The 20,733-nt window shown below is 46.4% G+C and overlaps 1 protein-coding gene across 1 annotated transcript; it reads right to left on the bottom strand.

Moving 5' to 3' along the window:
- Positions 1–3,876: 3,876 nt before the first annotated feature.
- LOC114545463 (trace amine-associated receptor 13c-like) lies at positions 3,877–5,211 on the bottom strand. Its single transcript, XM_028563729.1, has 2 exons — positions 5,039–5,211; positions 3,877–4,687 (listed from the first exon to the last, which is right to left on the bottom strand). The coding sequence occupies exons 1-2, from the start codon at positions 5,209–5,211 to the stop codon at positions 3,877–3,879; spliced, it is 984 nt and encodes a 327-aa protein (XP_028419530.1).
- Between the last annotated feature and the right edge of the window lie 15,522 nt (positions 5,212–20,733).

Below are 20,733 nucleotides of genomic sequence, written 5' to 3'. Positions count from 1 at the left end.
AAGGAAGGAAGGAAGGAAGGAAGGAAGGAAGTTGAGGAGAGGACAGTCAATAGAACAGAATAGAGTTAATGGTGCTGTTGTGTTCTCTGTGTTGGACCTGCTTTGAAGTGATTCAAGAACATTTTACTGACTTTTTGCCAGTGATGGAGGAGGTACTCTGATATCTTAAGTAAAAGTACAACAATGAAAAAACATTACAAGTTAAAGTCCAGCAATCAAATATCTGCAGTTCTTTAGTAAACTTACAGAAGTATTAAAGGTCCCATGGCATGAAAATTTCACTTTATTTGGTTTTTTAACATTAGTATGCATTCCCCCAGCCTGCCTATGGTACCCCAGTGGCTAGAAATGGTGATAGGTGTAAACCAAGCCCTGGGTATCCTGCTCTGCCTTTTGAGAAAATGAAAGCTCAGATGGGCCAATCAGGAATCTTCTCCTTATGACATCATAAGGAGCAAAGTTACCTCCACTTTCTCTGCTTTGACCGCCCAGAGAATTTGGCCCACCCATGAGTGAGAGAGAGAGACATCATGGCTTTCAAAGCCACACCCAAACTCTTCACCTTGCCCCCCTCTCTCCTCCTCAATAGCTACAGACACAGAAATGGCTCATCCTAAGGAAAGCTCATTGTGGGACTGGCTCTAGTGGCTGTAATTCTGCACCAAGGCTGAATTTCGGGAAAGACTTCAGATACAGTATATGGGGGCCACTAAGGCCTATATAAAAGATACTTCAGATACAGTATTAGGGGACTATGGGACCTTTAACAGTAAAATGTACTCAAAGAAGTGCAGTAAAACCTGTTAAATGTCTCTTGTGACGTTATTAGCTATTAATACTGGAGCATCAATGGTGGAGCAGCGTGTTACTGTTGTAACTTCTTACGCTGAAATCTGGCGCTCTTATACTTTGTCACCTTACTTCCTGCTTTGCTCCCGTCATTATCGTTCCATACAATGCACATTCATGCATCTGTGTTAATTTTTGGGTAATTTTGTTGAAAGAAACCCATATTTCTGATATTACGGATTTTCTGAATTCCTAAAACACAAAACCTCATTCTCTGAACCAAATGCTCAGTGGCCTAAACCAATTTGTCTAATCGATCACTCTTTTGGCAAAACCCTGAACACATTCTCACTCCCTAAAACACATTTCACACTGTTATGCCGCAAAAGTTAAACACAACTACAGCAGAGTTGTCATCGCTTTTTGTCATTGCAAAATGTGTTTGCTGTATGAAATAAACTTGTTTTTCTGAAAGCATTGTTTGACTGCTAGCAGTGTCAGGTGTTTCGTGAATATAGTTTGAGAAAGTTATGTGGGCAGCTGTTCTCCCCGTTTCTGTGTGCCTCTCTCCCCTTGTTTTGTCCCCACTGTGTCCGTGGTGTGTGTATGTGTGTTGTCCCCACTGTGTGTTGGGTGTCTGTATGGGTGTTTGACTACTCTCCTGGAAGTAGGTCAAGGGGCGTGGGTGAGGAGCTACCTCTCTGTGCAGCTGCTGGCAATCCCACTGACACTTACCTGCACAGCTGCTTCCAATTCCACTCAGCGAACCTGCAGTATATATTCCTGGGCTTGGCTCTCCTTGGTGCCATATTGTTGCACCTACCAGTGTGGTAACTTAGCCTAGAACTCTAGACTCTCCCTAGTGGCAGCAAATTTATTTGGCAGCCAGGGGGGGTCTAAGGCACTCTCCGTTGACTTTCAAGCTGCAAAAACCAAATTTTGGTCAGGCCAATCACATTGTGTATAGAGTCGGTGGGTGGGGCTTATGGCTGCTGCTGCTGCTGGGAACAGCGGACTTCTGGCAGACTTGGAGTTCAGCTTTTCTTTGATAAAAGAACAAAGAACGGCACAGAAATCATTCTTAAAAAAGGAAGGTGTGTTCGGAGTTTTGCCGACCGGATACGGCAAAAGTTTAATCTATCAACTAGCTCCGCTACCTTCTTTGTTGCTCTGCCTGGTTGTAGAGCTATCCTATTACATGCAGAGGGAATTTGAAAGACAACCGTTTATCCCGCCCCTTGGATCGAGCTCCGTCAATGGTGAGTTCCCAGACCCTACATCTGGATGTGGGTCTGGTTTGTCAGGCTAGTGGTAACTAGGCTCCCAAGTTAAAATCAGTCCGCTAGTTTTTGTCTTTGAGTTGTTACTTTGTCTGTTTTGTTTGTTCCTGCTCAGACCTACACTGTGAGACCTGCTGCCGTGGTGTGCCTTGCTGCCAGCTCAATCCACTCCTTCACTCCAACCATTTCGTTTGGATTACTGCATGGTAGTTGTGGACATTCCTCTGCCTGCCTGCCTGCCTGCCTCAGCCTCTATCCCGCCCCGAGCCGACCTACCCTGCGTTTGCTTTCCTTGGACACCCAAAGAACTGAATATTCATTAAATATAATTTTTGTTAATCATACTCCTAGTCTGTGTTTGTTTCTCAGTTTGCTGGGTCAGAACCATAGCCTAACAGAGAATTTGGTATTGTGTTTACACTTTTGGAAAAATGGGTGAGGGTTTGCAAGAAATGTGTCTTAGCAAGCTATAATTATGTCTATTTCTGTACTGGATGACTCCAAACACATAGGAGCTCTGTTTTAGAAGAAAAATGCTTGTGTAGCATTGCTGTGTGTGATATCAATAAATATGACATTATTATTTGGAGTATTGGCATCAGTGAATGTTATGAGGGCAAAAGCATCTGGACTTTTTTTGAAGAAATATAGATATTTTGTCCACTGTATAAGTTATGGTTATTTTTTGACAGTTTGACTCCCAAGACATAAGATAATGGTTTTAAACAACAGAAATGCTTGAGTTTTATTTCTGGGTGTAATATCAATACATATCTGTGGTTTCTGGAGATACTGGATCAGGGAATGGAAGGGCTAACCGGCTCAAGAAAGAAAGGCTGGAGGCTAATGATACCAAGACTATCACACTGGGTGGCAGGCCAGGATGCCAACTGGATGCGAGCAGGCCTGAGGTTAACTGACTGGGTGGCAATAAAAAGATACAATGTTACATTATGAATGTCTTCTGTTTATTAACATACTTAATGTCATTTTATAAAAAAAATCACTATGCTAGGTAAAATTAAATGAATGATAATTCTGATCATTTTTCAAATAAAATTGATTTAAAATTGCAACCCATTACACTTTACATCATTTGTGTAGCTTTAACTTTCTCTGTCCTATGATTACATCTTTCTCTGGAAATGTGACTGCAATGATCTGATGAATTGTAGATAAACATTATCAAATTATCTATTTTTGTACTTCTCGTAACAGTACTTCATAGTGGTTTAAATCATTCTGTCATAAAGACAAGATATGTTATACAGGGATCACATATGAATCACACTAAACTGAAATGATTAAAACAACTTTGTAAAGGGGCCAAGCTCTTTTTGTACTGACAGTTTTATGTGAAACACAATTACAGTTCACAGATGATGTTTTTCTGTACTTGATGTGGAAGTGTGTCTGTTCAGGGGCATCTGTTAAACAGGAGCCCAGCAGGCCTGTAATTTCTGTTTGCAACTAAATGGACACAAATCAGATGATGCTTTCACCAATATAGTGACATGAATACAAAGCTTTAGTAGCTCTTTTGTTGTGTTGGGTTGAAATGTTTCCTATCCCAAAGAAAAAAAGGTTTACTGGGAAAAAAATATTCTATAAGTGTCATACATGTGTAAATATGTGATGACTTAAAAAACAGTATGCAAAAGCGAAACACTGGCATTTTTAATATAGACTTTTGGACAGGAAAGCATATGTTTACATTCTGTTTACAATAAGTGATCACGGAACAGCATTAATATAATCATTCCTATGTCCTTAGGCCGAGTCTGATCTTAGTCCCTCTACAGCCTCTCTACATTATGTTGGTCTCAGAGGAGCCAGGCTGCAGTATCTGAAGAGTTACAATGAGTTTAACTGCTTTTCTAAACCAGGGGTAAAACAAGGCATAGATCACAGGGTTTAGACAAGAGTGACAATAGAAGAGAGCATTTGTTGCAGATAAAGCATTCACCAAGCTGTCACCTGCAAGAGAGACAGCGTAATATGGGCAGAAACATAGTATGAACACAACTACAACAACACCAAGATTCCTGGCTGCTTTCAGCTCTGATTTCTTTGGCTTTGGAGTCACTGAATGCTGGAGTGTGACAGCTGTAATGTGAGAGCGCATGGCACGAGCCTGAGACACAGCCACGGCAAATATTCTCAGATACAGAGTTATGATGACAGTTACTGGAACAATAAAGCTTAAAACAAGATCAACAGCTGCAACGACATAGTCAATGACCAACACACATTCTCCGTAGCAGGAATTATATCTCCCTGGTTGAGTCAGTTCATCCTTCACAAAGATGAAGCTGTAGGAAAAAGAACAGAGCCAACACAGACAAACACACAGTTTAACTCTGTTGACAGTGATTCTGGTGGTGTAATGCAGAGGGTCACAAATAGCAACGTAACGGTCAACTGATATGAGCACCATGTCACCTACTGATGAGTATGGAATGATAAATGAAAGATATTTATAAAGAAAACACACAAAGTCACCAAGGAACCAGCAGGATGTATTTCTGAGGATTTCTCCCGGCATCAGCACGAGGCCCACTAGAAGGTCTGAGACAGCCAGAGAGAGGAGGAGGATGTTGGTGGGTGTGTGGAGCTGCCTGGAGGGAAAGAGAAAAACACCATTAAACCAACAAGTCCTCATATCTAAATGACAAACACTTTATATTAGTTCTTTCTGAAACAATCGAAACAATCATTCCAAAAACACTCATGAGTGTTTTTCCTGATGCGTGATAGAAACAGGCCTTATTCTGAGCAGTCAGTTTGATTATCACGGTATGAGAAGAACAGGTGTTACATTACAATTAACATCATCAATGGCTCCTTCGAGCATCCCAATAAGCCCTGACAGTGAGACATCAAGCCAGCATGCACAATACCAGGACCCTGAAACTGACACAAAGGGTTCATATATCTAAAACTTCAACTGTTGAGACATTAAACTTTGCCTGAAGTGGGAGACTGAGATGATGACGAGCAGGTTGAGAGCTACAGTGAGCAGAGAGATGGAGTAGAGCAAAATGTGAATGAACATCACTTCAAACCAAGGAGTTGTCAGCTTCCTACAGGAGGTGTTGAAGAGTTGTGGAAAGCAGAGCTCTGCTCCGTCCTGTGTCTCCATCATCAGTGGAAGGAGAGAGGCTGCAGCTCTCTGCCTCAAACTCTGTAATACAACTGATTTATCTCTTTCTACTGTTGGCTTCATCCCTCCCTCTCAGTCTTTGTTGGTCACTAATGTCCTTCCTTCCTTGCTCTAAACATCACATTTCAAGCTTTCCGAACCCATAACCCCTAAAGTCTTCAAACCCTTCCTAGTAATTGCCCCATGTGTTGTCTTTTAGACCCCATTTGGAAACCAAAGGTACCTCTCTACCTTCTCTTCTGCTTGTATTCTTTTGCCATGCAGTAATTAAAAAGACAAACAATACAAATTTCCCCAATGAAAGGGAAAATTCCAGCACCCAGGAGATCCCAGATCGCAGTTTTGGGTGAAAAAGTTTAATTGGATTGAACTCTGGCAGAAGTGAAAGTCAAATTGCAACTGGAAACGAGTAAGCTTCCCTTACATGTGAGGTCACAACAGGATACACAGCCTGTTCCCTTAATATTCATGTGTGTAACCTGATGCAAAGCTTTCTCATAACACGATCATATTTATCTAGTGACAGTTACCGGTATTTTTCACCTACGTATTGCCACACAAGCAATCACCGCCGTTCAAGTCAATGCTTGATATTCCACCAGCTGCATCATAGCGCGTCCCCGTGAATTGGCTGTCTGCTCCAATAGAGGTATGCCCCAGGTCTATTTTCACGCGAGCCACGTGCCATTTGGACAGCCGGGCAGGAGGGAAACAGCGAGAGCATCCAGTCAGTTGACCAAAACATCTGCAATATCGTTTAAGTCTCCTCTACAACACCACGGACAACGAGAGATTAATCTTGGAGAGAGATTCATGTTGGCCTTTCATCACCAGGACAGCAAGGGGAGAGAGAGCGGGAAGACATGCAGGAAACTTGCTACAGGTTGAATTACAACCCCGGACTTTTGCATTGAGGAATAAACCTCTTTATGGTCGCATGCTCTACCAATTGAGCTAACCGGGCGCCCCACTACTTTATTTTCAAACAGCACATGATCCCCGGTTCCTAGGGGAAAGTCCTGTGTTTGATTCAGTCGTTTGTTTGACCCATCTACCACTCAACCCAGTCTCACGGCAGTTTGTGAAATGGTCCCGTTATTGAAATCCATTGATTTGTGTACATGTACACCAGACATGGGGGACTCGAGTCACACAACTTGACTCAAGTTATACTTGAGTCGCAAATTTTAGCTTGCTTGATAAACATTTATAAAAGACTCAACTTGACTTTGACTTGATATTTATGACTTGAGACTTGACTTAAACTTGAGTCAAATGTATTGAAATGACTTGACTTTCTGTTTAATAAATATATATTTTTTCCCTCTGATATTGAGGAGGAGTTAACGTTATGATTTTAGTGCTGTTGCATGCGCGGTAACCCGTTGATATGATGATGTGGCACACAGCGGCAGACCGTCAAAACGGAACGGAAAGTAACTTAACGTCACGGACCCCTCTGCACCGAAAATAATAAAGTTTGGCTATAAGGATACACAGAATTGAACGGCAGTTTGCAAGGTCTGCACTACAAATATTTCTGACGTCAACCACCACCACGTCGAATTTCACTTCAAGTCGGGAGAGATTGGGGTTCCAGCCCCCATTTTCAGCTGAATCACTATTTGGATGTTTGTGATGGACAGAACTCCCTTCAGTTTTCGGGCCATGAATAAGCACACCCTACCCTCTTTGTTCAAGGTGGTTAAGAGCGAATAAAACTAGGCAAACACATACATACATATTACACACACAACACAAACTGCACTCTCTCTCTCTCTCTCACTCACACACACAACACATGCAGACGTAAGTGTGTGTATAAAGCTAGGCACACACACAACACACTCTGCACACACACATACACACACACATGCACACATTTACTCACCAATATTAACTTTTCACTCACTCACAAATACACTGACAAATATATACTATTCATTCCATGTGATAAATACACTCAATCTCTCCAAATTACACAAAAGTGGTGGGATTCAGCTTCTCTTACGGCGTTTTCACACATACCTCGTTTGGTCCGGACTTTCGGACTTTTTAGTTTGATCCGAACCAAAATGACAGGTGTGAAACCTCCCCTGGACCACGGTCCGGATCAAAAGACCAAATTTTGGTCCGATAAAAAGAGGTGGTCTCGGTCCGGACCAAACTGAACCATGGTCCGGTTCGTTTATAGTGTAAAAGCATTTTTTGGATGGTTCGGACTTTTGGACCAAATACAAGAAGCTCTGGCAGGCTCCCCTTGTGTTACAAGACCGGGGAAGCTCCTTTAAGAAATAGCTCAGTGCTTAGTGAGTGAGAGTGACGGTAAATGTGCTCAAAGAAGACAGCTGTCGGCTATCAGAGCAGAGAATACATCAGCAGTTTATTTGTTAAGTGGTAGTAAATGTACAGTGTAGGTTTCCATTTGTCTCTGAATAAATGCTCCAGAAAGAAAGTTCCCGTGTCTTGCTTCTCAACATCACAACAAAACAAAAAGAGCCGCAGCAGTAAGGGAGAGCAACAGTCAGTCGAAAAAACTCCGACACAGAGAGAGGGACGGGGATGCCCGCCTACAAACCAATCAATTATAAATATCTGGAGACGCAGCTCACGTATGTTATGACGGCAGGACCTAGTTTTGTCATGTATCGATCTTTAGTGCGCTTGCAAAACTGCAGTGTGAAACCAAAACTTACCGGATCAAATGTATACAATGTAACAAAAACATGAACCTTGGTCCGGACCTTGGTTTGGACTTTCATGTGTGAAAACGCCCTTAAAGAATGTTTTTTTTTTTTTTTAAGAGAAGGAAAGGTTAAAGGATGTGTTTCTGTCCCATAAAAGTGAGGCAAGTATGAAGAATATTATTTGACTTAGAAAGCATTATACTTGAATTCATGATTTGATGCCATGTTTGAGGCATACTGAACAAATATGTATGTTGATTTATTGTTGGCCTAATATCAGTTTTAGGCTGTGCTTTTGATGCAATGTCTTTTGAATATTGAGTAGGAAATAAATGCAAATAAAACTCCAGAAGTTCATAATCACTGTCTTTTAGCTTGTTTAAAAATGGAAACTTTTGTATGACTTGACTTGACTTGTGTCACGGACGACCAGGAGACAGACTGGAGTAGTGAAGCAGATCTTTATTAATAATGATCCAACAAAGAGCATGAAGCAACAGGCAGGAATCCGGTAGCTGAGTAGGCAGGTTTAGAGCAGCAGCAGACAACAGGATACAAAGTACTGGTAAGGCAAACTTGGATAGACTAGGCATAACATGTGTGAGTCAGAGCGTCATGTAGAAACGAGACTAGACAACGAGTGTGTGTGGTTGTGCTGCTTATGTAGGTGGTTGTTGATTAGCTGCAGGTGGTGAACTGAGGATGAGGCTTGATGAGGTGCAGGTGTGAGTAATCAGTACTGAGGGGACTGGGAGCGACTGATCTGCATGAGTGGGGAGGAGTATGAATCAGTGGGAGGAGTTTGTGCTGGAGAATGAGCGGGAGGAGTGAGTGCAGGTGCCGGTGGGACCCTGACAGTACCCCCTCCTCCCAAGGCGGCTCCTAACGGCTGAGAAGAGGGTCGAACACGGCGACAAGGCCTGCCCCGACCCCGAGGGGCGGGGCGACCTGGACGGTCGGCGTGGAACTGGTCGAGGAGAGCAGGGTCTAGGATGTCATCCCGTGGTACCCACGACCGCTCCTCAGGACCGTAGTCCTCCCAGTCAACCAGATACTCGAGACGCCGACCCCGTCGCTGTGAATCCAAGATGTGACGGACTCTATAGATGGCTTCATCGTCGATGGGTACGGGAGGAGGAAGCACCACGGCGTCAGGGTCTGTGGGAGGAGGAGAGACAGGGTCAATAAAGGGTTTCAATAGGGAGACATGAAACGAAGGTGAGATTCTGTACTGAGAAGGAAGAGTTAGCCTGTAGGTGACGTCATTTATCTGCCTCTGTATGGTGAAGGGCCCAATGTAGCGAGGGCTGAGCTTTCGGCAAGGCAGGTGGAGGCCCCGAGTGGACAGCCACACTTTCTGGCCGGGTTGGTACTGAGGGGTGTCGGTCAGACGTCGGTCTGCATGTTCCTTGTGCCTGTGGACAGCTTGTTGGAGCTGCACGTGAGCTGCATCCCATACCTGCTCACTGTTCTGGAACCAGTGGTTAACGGCAGGCACCTCTGATGGCTCACCCGACCAAGGGAAAAGCGGGGGTTGATAACCCAGGATGCATTGGAAAGGGGTGAGTCCTTTGGTGGTTTGACGAAGGGAATTCTGGGCATATTCTGCCCAGGGGAGGAAACGGTTCCAACTGTTCTGGTTCTGGTGGCAGTAGGTCCTGAGATGACGTCCTATTTCTTGGATCTTCCGTTCAGTTTGTCCGTTTGTCTGAGGGTGATAACCTGACGATATACTGACTGTCACTCCTAAGAGTCTGAAGAAGGCCTGCCAAACTCTGGAGATGAACTGAGGTCCTCTGTCCGAGACGATGTCCTCTGGAATGCCAAAGTTCCTGAACACATGACGGAAGAGTGCTTCTGCTGTCATGAGGGCAGTGGGAAGCCCGGGTAGAGGAATCAGCCTGCACCCCTTGGAGAACCTGTCCACTGCTACCAGGATGCAGGTGTGGCTATCGGATACAGGAAGGTCAGTCATGAAGTCTATTCCTAAGTGGGACCATGGACATAGAGGAACAGGAAGGGGCATGAGCTTGCCTTCTGGGAGATTTCTGGGGGTGTTGGTTATGGCACAAACCAAACAGCCGGAAACATAACGGGACACATCCTGAGAGATGGTGGGCCACCAGTACCGTTGGCGGAGGAGGGAGAGGGTACGCTTCCTACCCGGATGTCCCGAACCCGGAACGGTGTGGGCTGAGTCCAGCAGGATGGTACGGAACTGAGGAGGGACGAAGAGCACCCCTTCGGGACCTCCTGGCGGAGCGGGAAGGTGAAGGTTTGCCTGGGTGATCTGTTCGTCAATGTCCCAGACAATAGGATTGACGATCAAGGCAGGAGGTATGATGGGTTCAGGTTGGAGATCCTCAGCAGCTGATTGATGGAGACGAGAGAGGACATCAGCCTTGCCATTCTTGCTGCCTGGTCTATAGGTGATGTGGAAGTCAAAGCGAGTAAAGAAGAGAGCCCAACGGGCTTGGCGAGGGTTCAATCATTTTGCCTCTCTGATATATTCCAGGTTACGATGATCTGTTATGACCTCAAACTGGTGATTTGCTCCCTCCAACCAATGTCTCCACCCCTCAAGGGCCAGTTTGATAGCCAGTAGTTCCCAGTTTCCAATGTCGTAATTCTGTTCTGCAGTAGAAAGCTTCTTGGAGAAGAAGGCACAGGGATGGAGTCTGGGAGGTGTTCCTTGCCGTTGTGACAGTACCGCTCCTGCCCCAGTGGAGGACGCATCAACCTCAACAACAAAGGGCAGGTCCGGGTTAGGATGATCCAGGATGGGAGCGGTTATGAAGGCATCCTTAAGACGAGCAAAGGCAGTTATGGCCTCCTGAGTCAGGGACAGGGATTTGGGCTGCCCTTTGAGGGCCGAGGTCAGAGGAGCACTGATGTCACTGTAGACGAGGATGAAACGTCTATAAAAGTTGGCAAATCCCAGAAACCGCTGGAGGTCCTTGATGGTGGAAGGAAGAGGCCAATGACGGATGGTGTCCACTTTCTTTTGGTCCATCTGGACCCCGTGTTGGTCGATGACGTAACCCAGAAACTGCACAGATGGGGTGTGGAACTCACATTTCTCCAGCTTCAGATACAGTTCGTTCTCTCTGAGTTTCTTCAGCACTTGATGGACGTGTAGTTGGTGTTCAGAGAGAGAAGAGGAATAGATGAGGATGTCATCAATGTAGACCACAACGAAGCGGTTGAGGAATTCCCGGAGGACCTCGTTCATGAATCCCTGGAATACAGCTGGAGGATTAGCCAGTCCGAAAGGCACGACCTGATACTCCAGAGAGGGTGACAAAGGCTGTCTTCCATTCGTCACCTCGACGGATGCAGATCAGGTTGTAGGCGCTTCGTAAATCCAACTTCGTGAAGATGCGGGCTCCCCACAGCTGCTCCAGGGCCGCCGGAACCAGAGGAAGGGGATATCTAAACTTTATGGTTTGGGAGTTAAGGGATCTATAGTCAATGCATGGTCTCAAACCTCCATCCTTTTTGGCCACAAAGAAGAAACTAGAAGCGGCAGGAGAGGTGGATGGGCGGATGAACTGCTGCTGAAGGTCCTCCTTCACATATTCCTCCATGGCTTTCTGTTCTGGGATTGAGAGGGGATTGACCTGTCCTTTAGGGACGGTGGCTCCGGGGTTCAGGTCAACAGCACAGTCCCAGGGTCAATGTGGAGGCAACTTTGTAGCCAGTTGTTTACTAAACACGTCCTTGAAGTCTTTGTAAACAAAGGGAAGGTCCACTTGATGAAGAACGTCGGGGCTCTCGATGGTAGTGGAACACACGGGAAACTGGGGTCCATTGCTTGTAGATGAAGAAGGAGGTTTTGGAGGTGATTTCCTCTGGAGCGGTGTGACGCATGCATGAATACAGTCCTCACCCCATTGTAGAACCTCTCCAGTCGTCCAGTTGATGGTAGGTTGATGCTGCACTAGCCATGGCCTTCCCAGGATGATTTTGGCTGTGGAGTCTTCTAGTACCATGAAGATGAGTTTTTCAGAGTGCAAACTGCCTACCCGGAGCGTCAGTGTAGGGGAAACATGGCCAATCCGACCCTTTCCTGGCAGCTTGCCTTGGATGGTGTGAATTTCCAAATCCTGCGGGATCCGACGTTTGTTGACCCCTAACGTCTGGAGGAGGGAATGGAGATGAAATGTGACAGGCGAGCAGAATCGATTTGCATAGGTTCAGTGGCTGGAATATTGCTAGGCGATACCGAAGGAGGAGAGGAAACAGCCGTGGCAGAGGGTTCACAAGCAGACAAGCGTTGAGCCACACGTACAGTGTTTTGTATGAGGTTTTCCAATCCCCTGGTGTCATCATACACCACTACTAGCTGACGAACATCAGGGTGGAGACCATGTCTGAATGCCGTCATGAGGGCTGTCTCGTTCCAACCGCTAGCAGCCGCTAATGTACGAAACTGGAGAGCATATGTACTCACAGACGATCCTCCCTGGCGGAGCCGGTAAAGTTGATCATGCACAGTAAGGTCAGCCGCCACCTGCCCGAAAACTTCCTTGAAGTGTTGAATGAAAGCCGACAAAGATGTCACCAACCGGGAGTTAGAGTTCCATGACGACTGGGCCCACTGGAGAGCACGGCCTGACAGCAGGGAGATCACAAAGGCCACTCGGGCCGTGTCATTGTTGAACAGGTGGGGTAGCGACACCTGGAGCAGAAATCCACTGCAGTCTTCCGCCTCTCCAGTGAATGTCGCTGGTCGGGCAATGGGACTCGACGCGGCAGCTGTAGCCGAAGAAGCCGGTGTTTGCGGAAGCAGATGTCTCTGTGCAGAGCGCAGGATCTCTTCAGGCACGGTGGGCGGATTAACAGGCGGAGAAGGCAGGAGAGATTGACGAACCTGAGGCTGCGAAGCCTTTAGTCAATCGCTTGTCACTTTCCCGGAGGCGAAGGCTCGGGCTCACCGGCGCCGGTGGGTCCAAGGGGAAGGTGGTGGAGGACTCGGAAGCGCGGTCCCCCCCACCTAAAGATAAGAGGGAAGAGATCTCCCCCTGGGATTAGGGACAGTCTTGATCCTCCAGAAGTGACAACCCTATCCATGGACTGGGAACTGGAGAGCACACGTCCCTGGGACGCCCCATGCCGCCAAGTATGGTGGTGGATGCCCAGTGGTGGAATCATCGGGGGTGGAGGGAAAAAGGTCTGACATCAGTGGCGCCGGACAGTCAAATGTGGTATATCCCTCCCAGCCTTTTCCTGCCGGCCCTGTGATTGATCCCACCGCGGTGGCCGGTGGCGGTTCGAGTTTGTTGGTGATTAGCCTCCCAGAGCCCGACCCTTGCAAACTGTGTGGTGCACGGGCTTCTTCCGTCTCGGAGCTTGTCATTCATTTGGGAAGTTCCCACACGTGAGGAAAATACTGTGGGTGTGTCGGAAGTGTAAGAAGATCAGACCAAAATGTCATCAGATAGATTGTCACTTACCGAAGTGCAATGGGGGAGGCAGCCCCCGTCTGGCGACTGGGCCCAGATTCTGGTGCAGTGTTTGTGCCAGAATCTTTCCATCTGTTAGGGGTCTTTCTCTGCACAAGCAGCGCACACACCTATCGGTTTACCTGGACAAGGTTTCCCGGGGGGAGGAAAGCCGGCATCGTTGTGCTGCAGCCAACCTGATCGCGACGAGGGGATTGAAGGGACTGGCTCCTCGGGCTTGAGACGTGCCATCGACCGACCTGGTTAAGGTAATGACCTCTGTCCTCAGTCCCGGGAAGACAAGGAAACAGGTTAGATTACAGTGCAGATCGGTGTGAAAAGCTCTTCAGGAGCAGGAAGAGGCCAGGCAACGGTTGGAAACATCTAAAGCTGAGCTCACTCGGACGTTGGTTGCTCAAAGAGAGCTCCCCGAGCTGCCTAACGAGATCGGTGCAGTGTTGTGGGAGGCGGTTTGGGAGGGCGTTGCTGCCAAGGGCTCTAAGTACATACCTGCTAAGGAGGACGATTGTCATCAGGGGGCAATCGCATCTGCAGCCTCCCTGCTGATCCGAAAGGTGGGGAGAAAGAGGGCCGGTAGTGCTGTGCGGTTGGAGCCAGTAGAACCCCCGTTCCTAGGGGTGGGCAGGAGGTGCAACAGAAGGAGAAGGGCCAGACCTTTTCTGTACCGACTGCTTCGCTCCGACATGACGAAGCTTGCGTTATATGTCCTGGACGGACAGCTGAGCATGGTATGCCCAGTCCCTTTGTCTGAGATCACAGCTGTGTCCACAGGCAGGTGGGGTAATGTTGGTTTGTTTAAGGGAATGGGTCAGTTTGACGGTCGTGGCCGTGCGGACAATTCGGTCTTCTGGAACCTTATCCCCCTAAATGCTCGCGGGACGTACGGGAACACTTTTCCGCGGAGCAAGGCATCGATCGGAGCCCGAGTGTCCCGCGCCGCCGAGCCGCGTTAGATTCTAACCCTAACCCTATATTGTATTGTATTGTATTGTTCCTATTGTAAACTCTCGCACTGTGGGCCTGGGAAGGTTCTCGCCACAGTAGCTAACGGTGAACAAAAGTAGTTGGGCCTAAATGCTTTGAGTACACTTCATCACCGCTATTACTTGCTGGGTTGTTGTCTAGTAGGTTCTAGTTGGTACGTCAGACAGATGTGGAGGACCGTGGTGTCGGTCAGGCTAGGCCTTCGCCCGGCCTGTCCTGGCACAGGTGGAGAATGGCCTTAACTTTGGCTGTCTGGCATGGGGGGTCTGGGCGCGGTAGTCCTGCCCCGCTACCACATATGCCTGGACCCCCACCCCCTCCAACTGGGGGTCTTTCTCCGCCTGGGGCTCTGTCGGGTCAGTCCTTGCCCGTCACCCCCCGACGTCTCAGGCTCTCCATCTCAAGGCGGAGAAGACTGGCCCTCGGAGGGGTTTGGAGCACCCATCAGCCAGCTGGTGATGGGGAGACGGGGGTTCCTCAGGGTCTATCTAGCCAGGCTTCTGGGCCCCCTGTGGCCAACGGAGAAGGGAGTGGAAACCCTCGTGGGGAGGGCACGTTTGACGTCTTCCAGGCTAGGTTAAGCCCTGGGGCTTCTGTGCCATTTGTTAATCGCTTGTCCCTTTCGCGTCGCCCTCCACATCGATTCGGGCGGTTCCTCTTATGAGTGAGGAGGGGTTGGTCCCCAGGTCTGGGGAGACTCTTGACCTCACTGCTGCTTCGCCCACCTGGAGCATCCATTATTCTGGCAATGGGGAGAGGGGAGTTGTTCTGGATCCAGTTACCCGGAGTTCGGACCTCCCAGTGCAGTTGGAGAAGGGAGTTGTAACTTTCGTGGGAAGGGCGCGTCTGACGTACAGAAAACCAGGTCCTGTGGCTGGTGCGCCCTTTGTCAATCGCTTGTCCCATTCCCGAAGGTGAAAGATCGGGCTCACGGGAGGCAGTGAGCCCAAGTGGAAGGTGGTGAGGGACGCAGAGTCGCTTTCCTTCTCATTAAACCGGGCGGTTCCTCTGGAGAGTGAGAAGAGGTCGGTCCCTGGGTCTGAGGAGATGCTCAACCTCACTGTTGCAGCTGGGGCCTGTCGAGCCCTCATCCCTAGGTACGGGTAGGAGGTCCACCAAAAGGAGAAGGGCCAGGGGTTTTCTGTACCGACTTCTCCGCACTGACATGGCAAAGCTTGCGCTATATCTTGGACGGACAACTGGGCACATCATGAGTTGGTCAAGGACTCGTACAAGGATTGCGTGACAAAGGTGAGGTGCTCAGAACAGAACACTGCGCATATAGCCATGGTCGGGGTCAAACAGGGTGATTCCATGTCGTCTCTGTTGTTCAACTTTGCCCTGGATCCACTGACCCAAATTCTCGAACGCGAGGGTCAAGGCTTTGTCGCCGCTGGCAACTCTGCCACTACTGTGATGGCTTTTGCAGATGACTTGGTCTTGTTGAGTGGTTCTTGGGAAGTTGTGGTTAACAACATCGCCGTCCTGGAGGCCTACTGTCAACTGACTGGACTGAAGGTTCAGCCCAAGAAGTGTTGTGGGTTTTTAGTCGAGAAGAAGGTGGGGAGGTCACTCTCAATCAACACCCGCGATCCGTGGATGCTGTGCGGGGAGGATTTGGGTAGCGTATTACCCAAATCCGCAAGCCTCTGATATATTGGCAAGAGGGACGGCCGGTGTGGGCCTGAGGAGCCTGTACCACATGGCTGGATGCCTTCTTGAGTCTTCCCAACTCATCAAACTCATCTTTCTCTGCTTATTCAGTTTTTCCCATGCCAGTTGAGATGTAACTGGGGGGGTAAAAGTCGTACAGGGAGGAGGAGGCGAAATGGCTCCGAGATGTCTCTTGTGTTTTTCGATTGTCTTTATGTGTATCAGATTGCCTGTAAGAACTGTAGCATCATAATAAGACAAGTGTGTGTATGCTGTCACTCTGAAGTTACATATAAGCCTAGTGTTTCTGTTCACTCATTTGAGGGACTGACTCCACACGGGGCTGCTGTGCCTTTTGTGAAATCATGTTGCTCCTATATTTGCAAATATATTTTTAATAAAATACAAAAACCTAACTTGGTTTAGTCTCCTACTGTCTTATTTGTTTCACTTTACTAAACTTTCAAAACTTTACTCCTGCTGCAAAAGAAACTTCCACAACAAACACAGTGTCAGAAGCGGGGATCATGTGCAAGAGTCAGATAAGAGCAACTCCGTGGGTGACTGAGGATTCGTGATCTGAGATCAAATGATCTTCGCTTCTACCTCGCCCAAAAAGCATTCAGAGAGAGAGGATCAGAAACCACGGAGGGCTCTACTGACTCCACACTGATCAAGACGGAAGCAATTTCAAGCAGCATGGTAACCCTAACTCTAAGAGTGATTTTGAATTGGCTGTTGAAAATTCCAGAAACAAATACTGACGTTGGAAACTGATAGATTATTATCCATTTTGGGGGTTTTATAAATTTGTTTAATTACATTTGTGATCATTCTAGCAGTAATTCTAAACCAGACATCTCTCCACACGGGTGTGATTTTAGATTTTAAGTAAATCTAATAAACAGTTTTTCAGAAACTATTCAGTTTTTGTGCGTGGAACATGGCCGCCTAGAACGGAGCTTCCAACAGAATAACCCGTAACCTTGAAATGTGAGATATAGAGCTTGCTTTCCTTTGGCACAGTGTAACACGTATAAGTTTTGGATGGCAAAGGGGCAAAGCCAACAGCCCCCTAGAATGCTGCGAAGTAGGCTAACAACATGGCAGATATACAGGACGGCGACAAACAAGAAGAAGAAACTACCTCGGCGGGTCCAGGTGGTGATAAACGAAGCATGGATACAAGCGTCCTGTCTGCTATGCAAAAATCGCTCGGAAAAGCTATGGACGAGCTTGGGCATGTTAGTAAGTTACTACTGGTATTGCAAACTGATATTGACCAAGTTAAAAAAGACAATGCGGGCCTCTGCACAGATGTTAATGGCGTCATACAGCGTCTGGAAGCAGCGGAAAGTAGGATATCTGATTTAGAAGATGAGAACATTGGCCTTCTGCAAATAGTGGAGAGTAATGTCAAGAAGTGCTCAGTGCTTGAGGCGGCTCAGCAGGATGCCTACTATCGGGACAGGCGCCAGAATCTGGTTCTGGTTGGTTTGAAAGAGAAGTTGGAAGAGGGCAAACTGGAGATATGTGTGTTGGGACCACCAGTGGTGTTAAATCTGATTTTAACCAAAATGCCTCAGATTAAACTGACCTCTGGATACAAGACACATGTGGCACATGTGTTCAGAGACAAAGAGCTCAGAGACAAAAGACAGGCCCACTTGCAAGCGCCTCAGCCTGGTGAGTTCACACCTCAATGCGAAAGTCCCAGCCAGAGGGGACAACTGGCAGGAAGTCAAAGAACTACAAGATTGTAGTCTCAACACTTTCAAGAGTTTTGAGTCTTCCTATTGGATCAGCGGGACCATAAACACAGCATGAAGTCTTGATCTATAAATAAGCCTTATCACCCAAAATCCTGTTGCCTTAATTTGCAACTCATGTTGCTGACAGGAGGCACGCAAGCGCTTGTGCTGAACTTCCATTTTCTGGAGAAGGTGGATTTAATTTTGGTGGATCCTTGAAAACGCACCAGTGTTTTCATATCTGCAGTGAGAAGGAAACAACATTTTTCTTCTCAAAGTCGACTAAACTTGCCCCCTTGCTGCCTTTTTGGAGGGAAGTTTCTCCGTGGCCGCTGACGAGTGCCAGGGACCCGCTCTGTTTCATTTCTGTGGAAATCTATGGACAGGAACAAACAGACTGAATGCACAGTAAGAAGGCTTACGTCTGGGCAGAGATAAATAGTGTGTTTTATTAATGAGCAAAGGGTTCGCTACCACTTATTGCCATTAATGTGATCTGTGATTTTAATTATGTACTGTTCTATATCTGATTATTAATATGTTTCTGTGAATGTATCATTGATCACAATACTGTTGATTAGGTTTTGTTAAGTAGCTTGGTACAACTGTAATCGCTACCTGCTAAATCACTCCTTTTCACGGAGTTTAGTTACTGTTTGCGAGATAATCGCGGAAATCAGCTGTTAGCCACTGGAGTGGTTATCGATAACTAAGATCAGAGTGCCTCTTTTCTTTACACTTCTTCTCTACTCTTCTTTTACTAATTATATACACACACACCCACACACACGACACAGGCTAGCCACGTAGCTCCCGAGCTAACACTGCTAGCTTAACCACGTGGAGTTTGTATAGAGCTAACGCTTGACTTAGCATAAACGTACGTGTTGCCTAGCAACCCCCACTCGGCTTCTTCAGCCCCTTGTCGTGCACCCAACACCACTACCGCCCTCTTGTTATGTGCAGCTCACCGGAGTAGCCATTTTGAAAGTTTTTGTGTTAGACTACTCCACTTTCACTCACTCTCACACACGCACACACATGCACACACACGCCACACAGACACAGAGGTGTCCATGCTACATGCTGTTTTTTTTTTGCTTTGTTTTTGGTTGTGATATTGTAAAAGGGTATATAAGTTTATTATTGAAGGATTATTGATTAGCTACTGATAATTGTGACATTAATAAATCTTATTATACTTAATTAGCAGTTGCTTGTGATTATTTGTGTACTTATTGTAATAATTGTTGGCTGAACAGGTCTGTGCTCGAAATCACCCCTTCCTTTGTTTCCTTTAAAAGGATTTTCACAGAAATGAGACTATTCCACAGTTTGATTATTGCTCCCTGACTTGCAGGGTGGTGCCCCGTTTTGATTGTTTGTCAATTCAATAAAGTTATTAATAACCATATTCATAATTCACAAAATAATTATTAATATTGATAAAACATCTTTGATAATTTGCCAATGACCAAATCTGTACCCTACGAGTATCCTATATTTTGCCCGTTGCTTGCATTGTTCTGGGAGCAATAAACCGATCACCTTTATCCTTGTTTCCTGAGTCGTGCATTTGGGTCCGCCATTGCAGCCTGACACCCTCGGCTTCTTCAGCCCCTCCTCGTGCACCCAGGACCACTGGGTTGGCGAGGGTTCTTTGGGTTGGTCATTGAACGCAACTCACGGACAAGTTGAGGTTGAGGTTTTTTTTCTCCTTTTCCTTCTCTTTAGGATAACAGGGAGTTAGGAGCGAAGGTTTTTGCATCTATGGTTGTTAGGTGGATGGTTTTTTTCCCACCCATGGATGTTTTTTTCTTTCTTTCTTTTTCTTTTCTGGTTTTGTGGAAGAGTGTTTTGTGTGCAAAATGTGGGGCATATTATATGTTGATGTTTTATTTTTGTTTGGTAAGGCTGGCAGTTGGACAACACCCTAAATGGTTAGTATTAAGCGATGTGATTGATAATGTAATGTGTTGGTTTTGGATAACTCAATACGATGGAGTATAAATGGGCTTAGGAAATGGTTAATTTAGTAAGGTTTATTAGCTGGAATACAAACGGATCACATAACCCCGCTAAAAGGAAGAAATGTTTGTCCTATTGTTGATCTCAAAAATCAGATGTGGCCCTGCTACAGGGGACACATCTGGTGGATACAGAAATAGCTACATTTAAGACAGGATGGGTGGGACAGGTATACCATAGCTCTTATACTAGCAGTAAATGTGGGGTTGCAATACTTATACATACAAATTAGAATTTAAATTAATTTAAAGATAATGAAGGGAGGATAATATGTGTTGAGGCTAAAATAAATGGAGTTAAGGTTAATATATGTAATATATATGCCCCAAACAAAGAAGAGCAGGCCTTTTTTTATGAGGTTAATAAAATGATGGGGGAAATAGTGGACAGCCACATTATAATTTCTGGCGACTATAATCAGATACAAGACGGGGTTTTGGATAAAACGTTCTTCACAAATAGTGTGCCGAGAGACAGGAAAGCCATACACCTAATGATGAGAACTTGGGCCTGATGGATATCTGGAGGCTAGTACATCCCAAAGATAGAGAATATACGTTAATTTCAAATATGCATAAAAGTCACAGCCGCTTAGATTATTTCCTGATATCCAAAGACCTGGTAGAAGGGATGGTAGACTGTACAATTTGACCTATCACATTAACGGACCATGCTACTGTGCAATGGGGGGTGCATTTGTGTATAGACGTTATTAAATCTAATAGATGGAGGATGAATGTGTCATTGCTTTCGGATGAAACATTTGCCAATTTATTAGGGGAAGATCTTAAATTGTTTTTTGACACCAATATAGGATCAGTTGAGAGGTTAGGCTCAGTGTGGGAGGCATCTAAGGCCTATATAAGAGGCAAAATAATATATCAATGATGCTGCCAGTAATTGTTCCTAGTGGCATATACAAACAATATAATC

This window comes from Perca flavescens, chromosome 19 (genome assembly GCF_004354835.1).
Source record: "Perca flavescens isolate YP-PL-M2 chromosome 19, PFLA_1.0, whole genome shotgun sequence".
Taxonomy (NCBI): Eukaryota; Metazoa; Chordata; class Actinopteri; order Perciformes; family Percidae; genus Perca; species Perca flavescens.
Note: the sequence above shows the minus strand (reverse complement) of the source record. Positions and strands in the feature narration are given on the sequence as shown.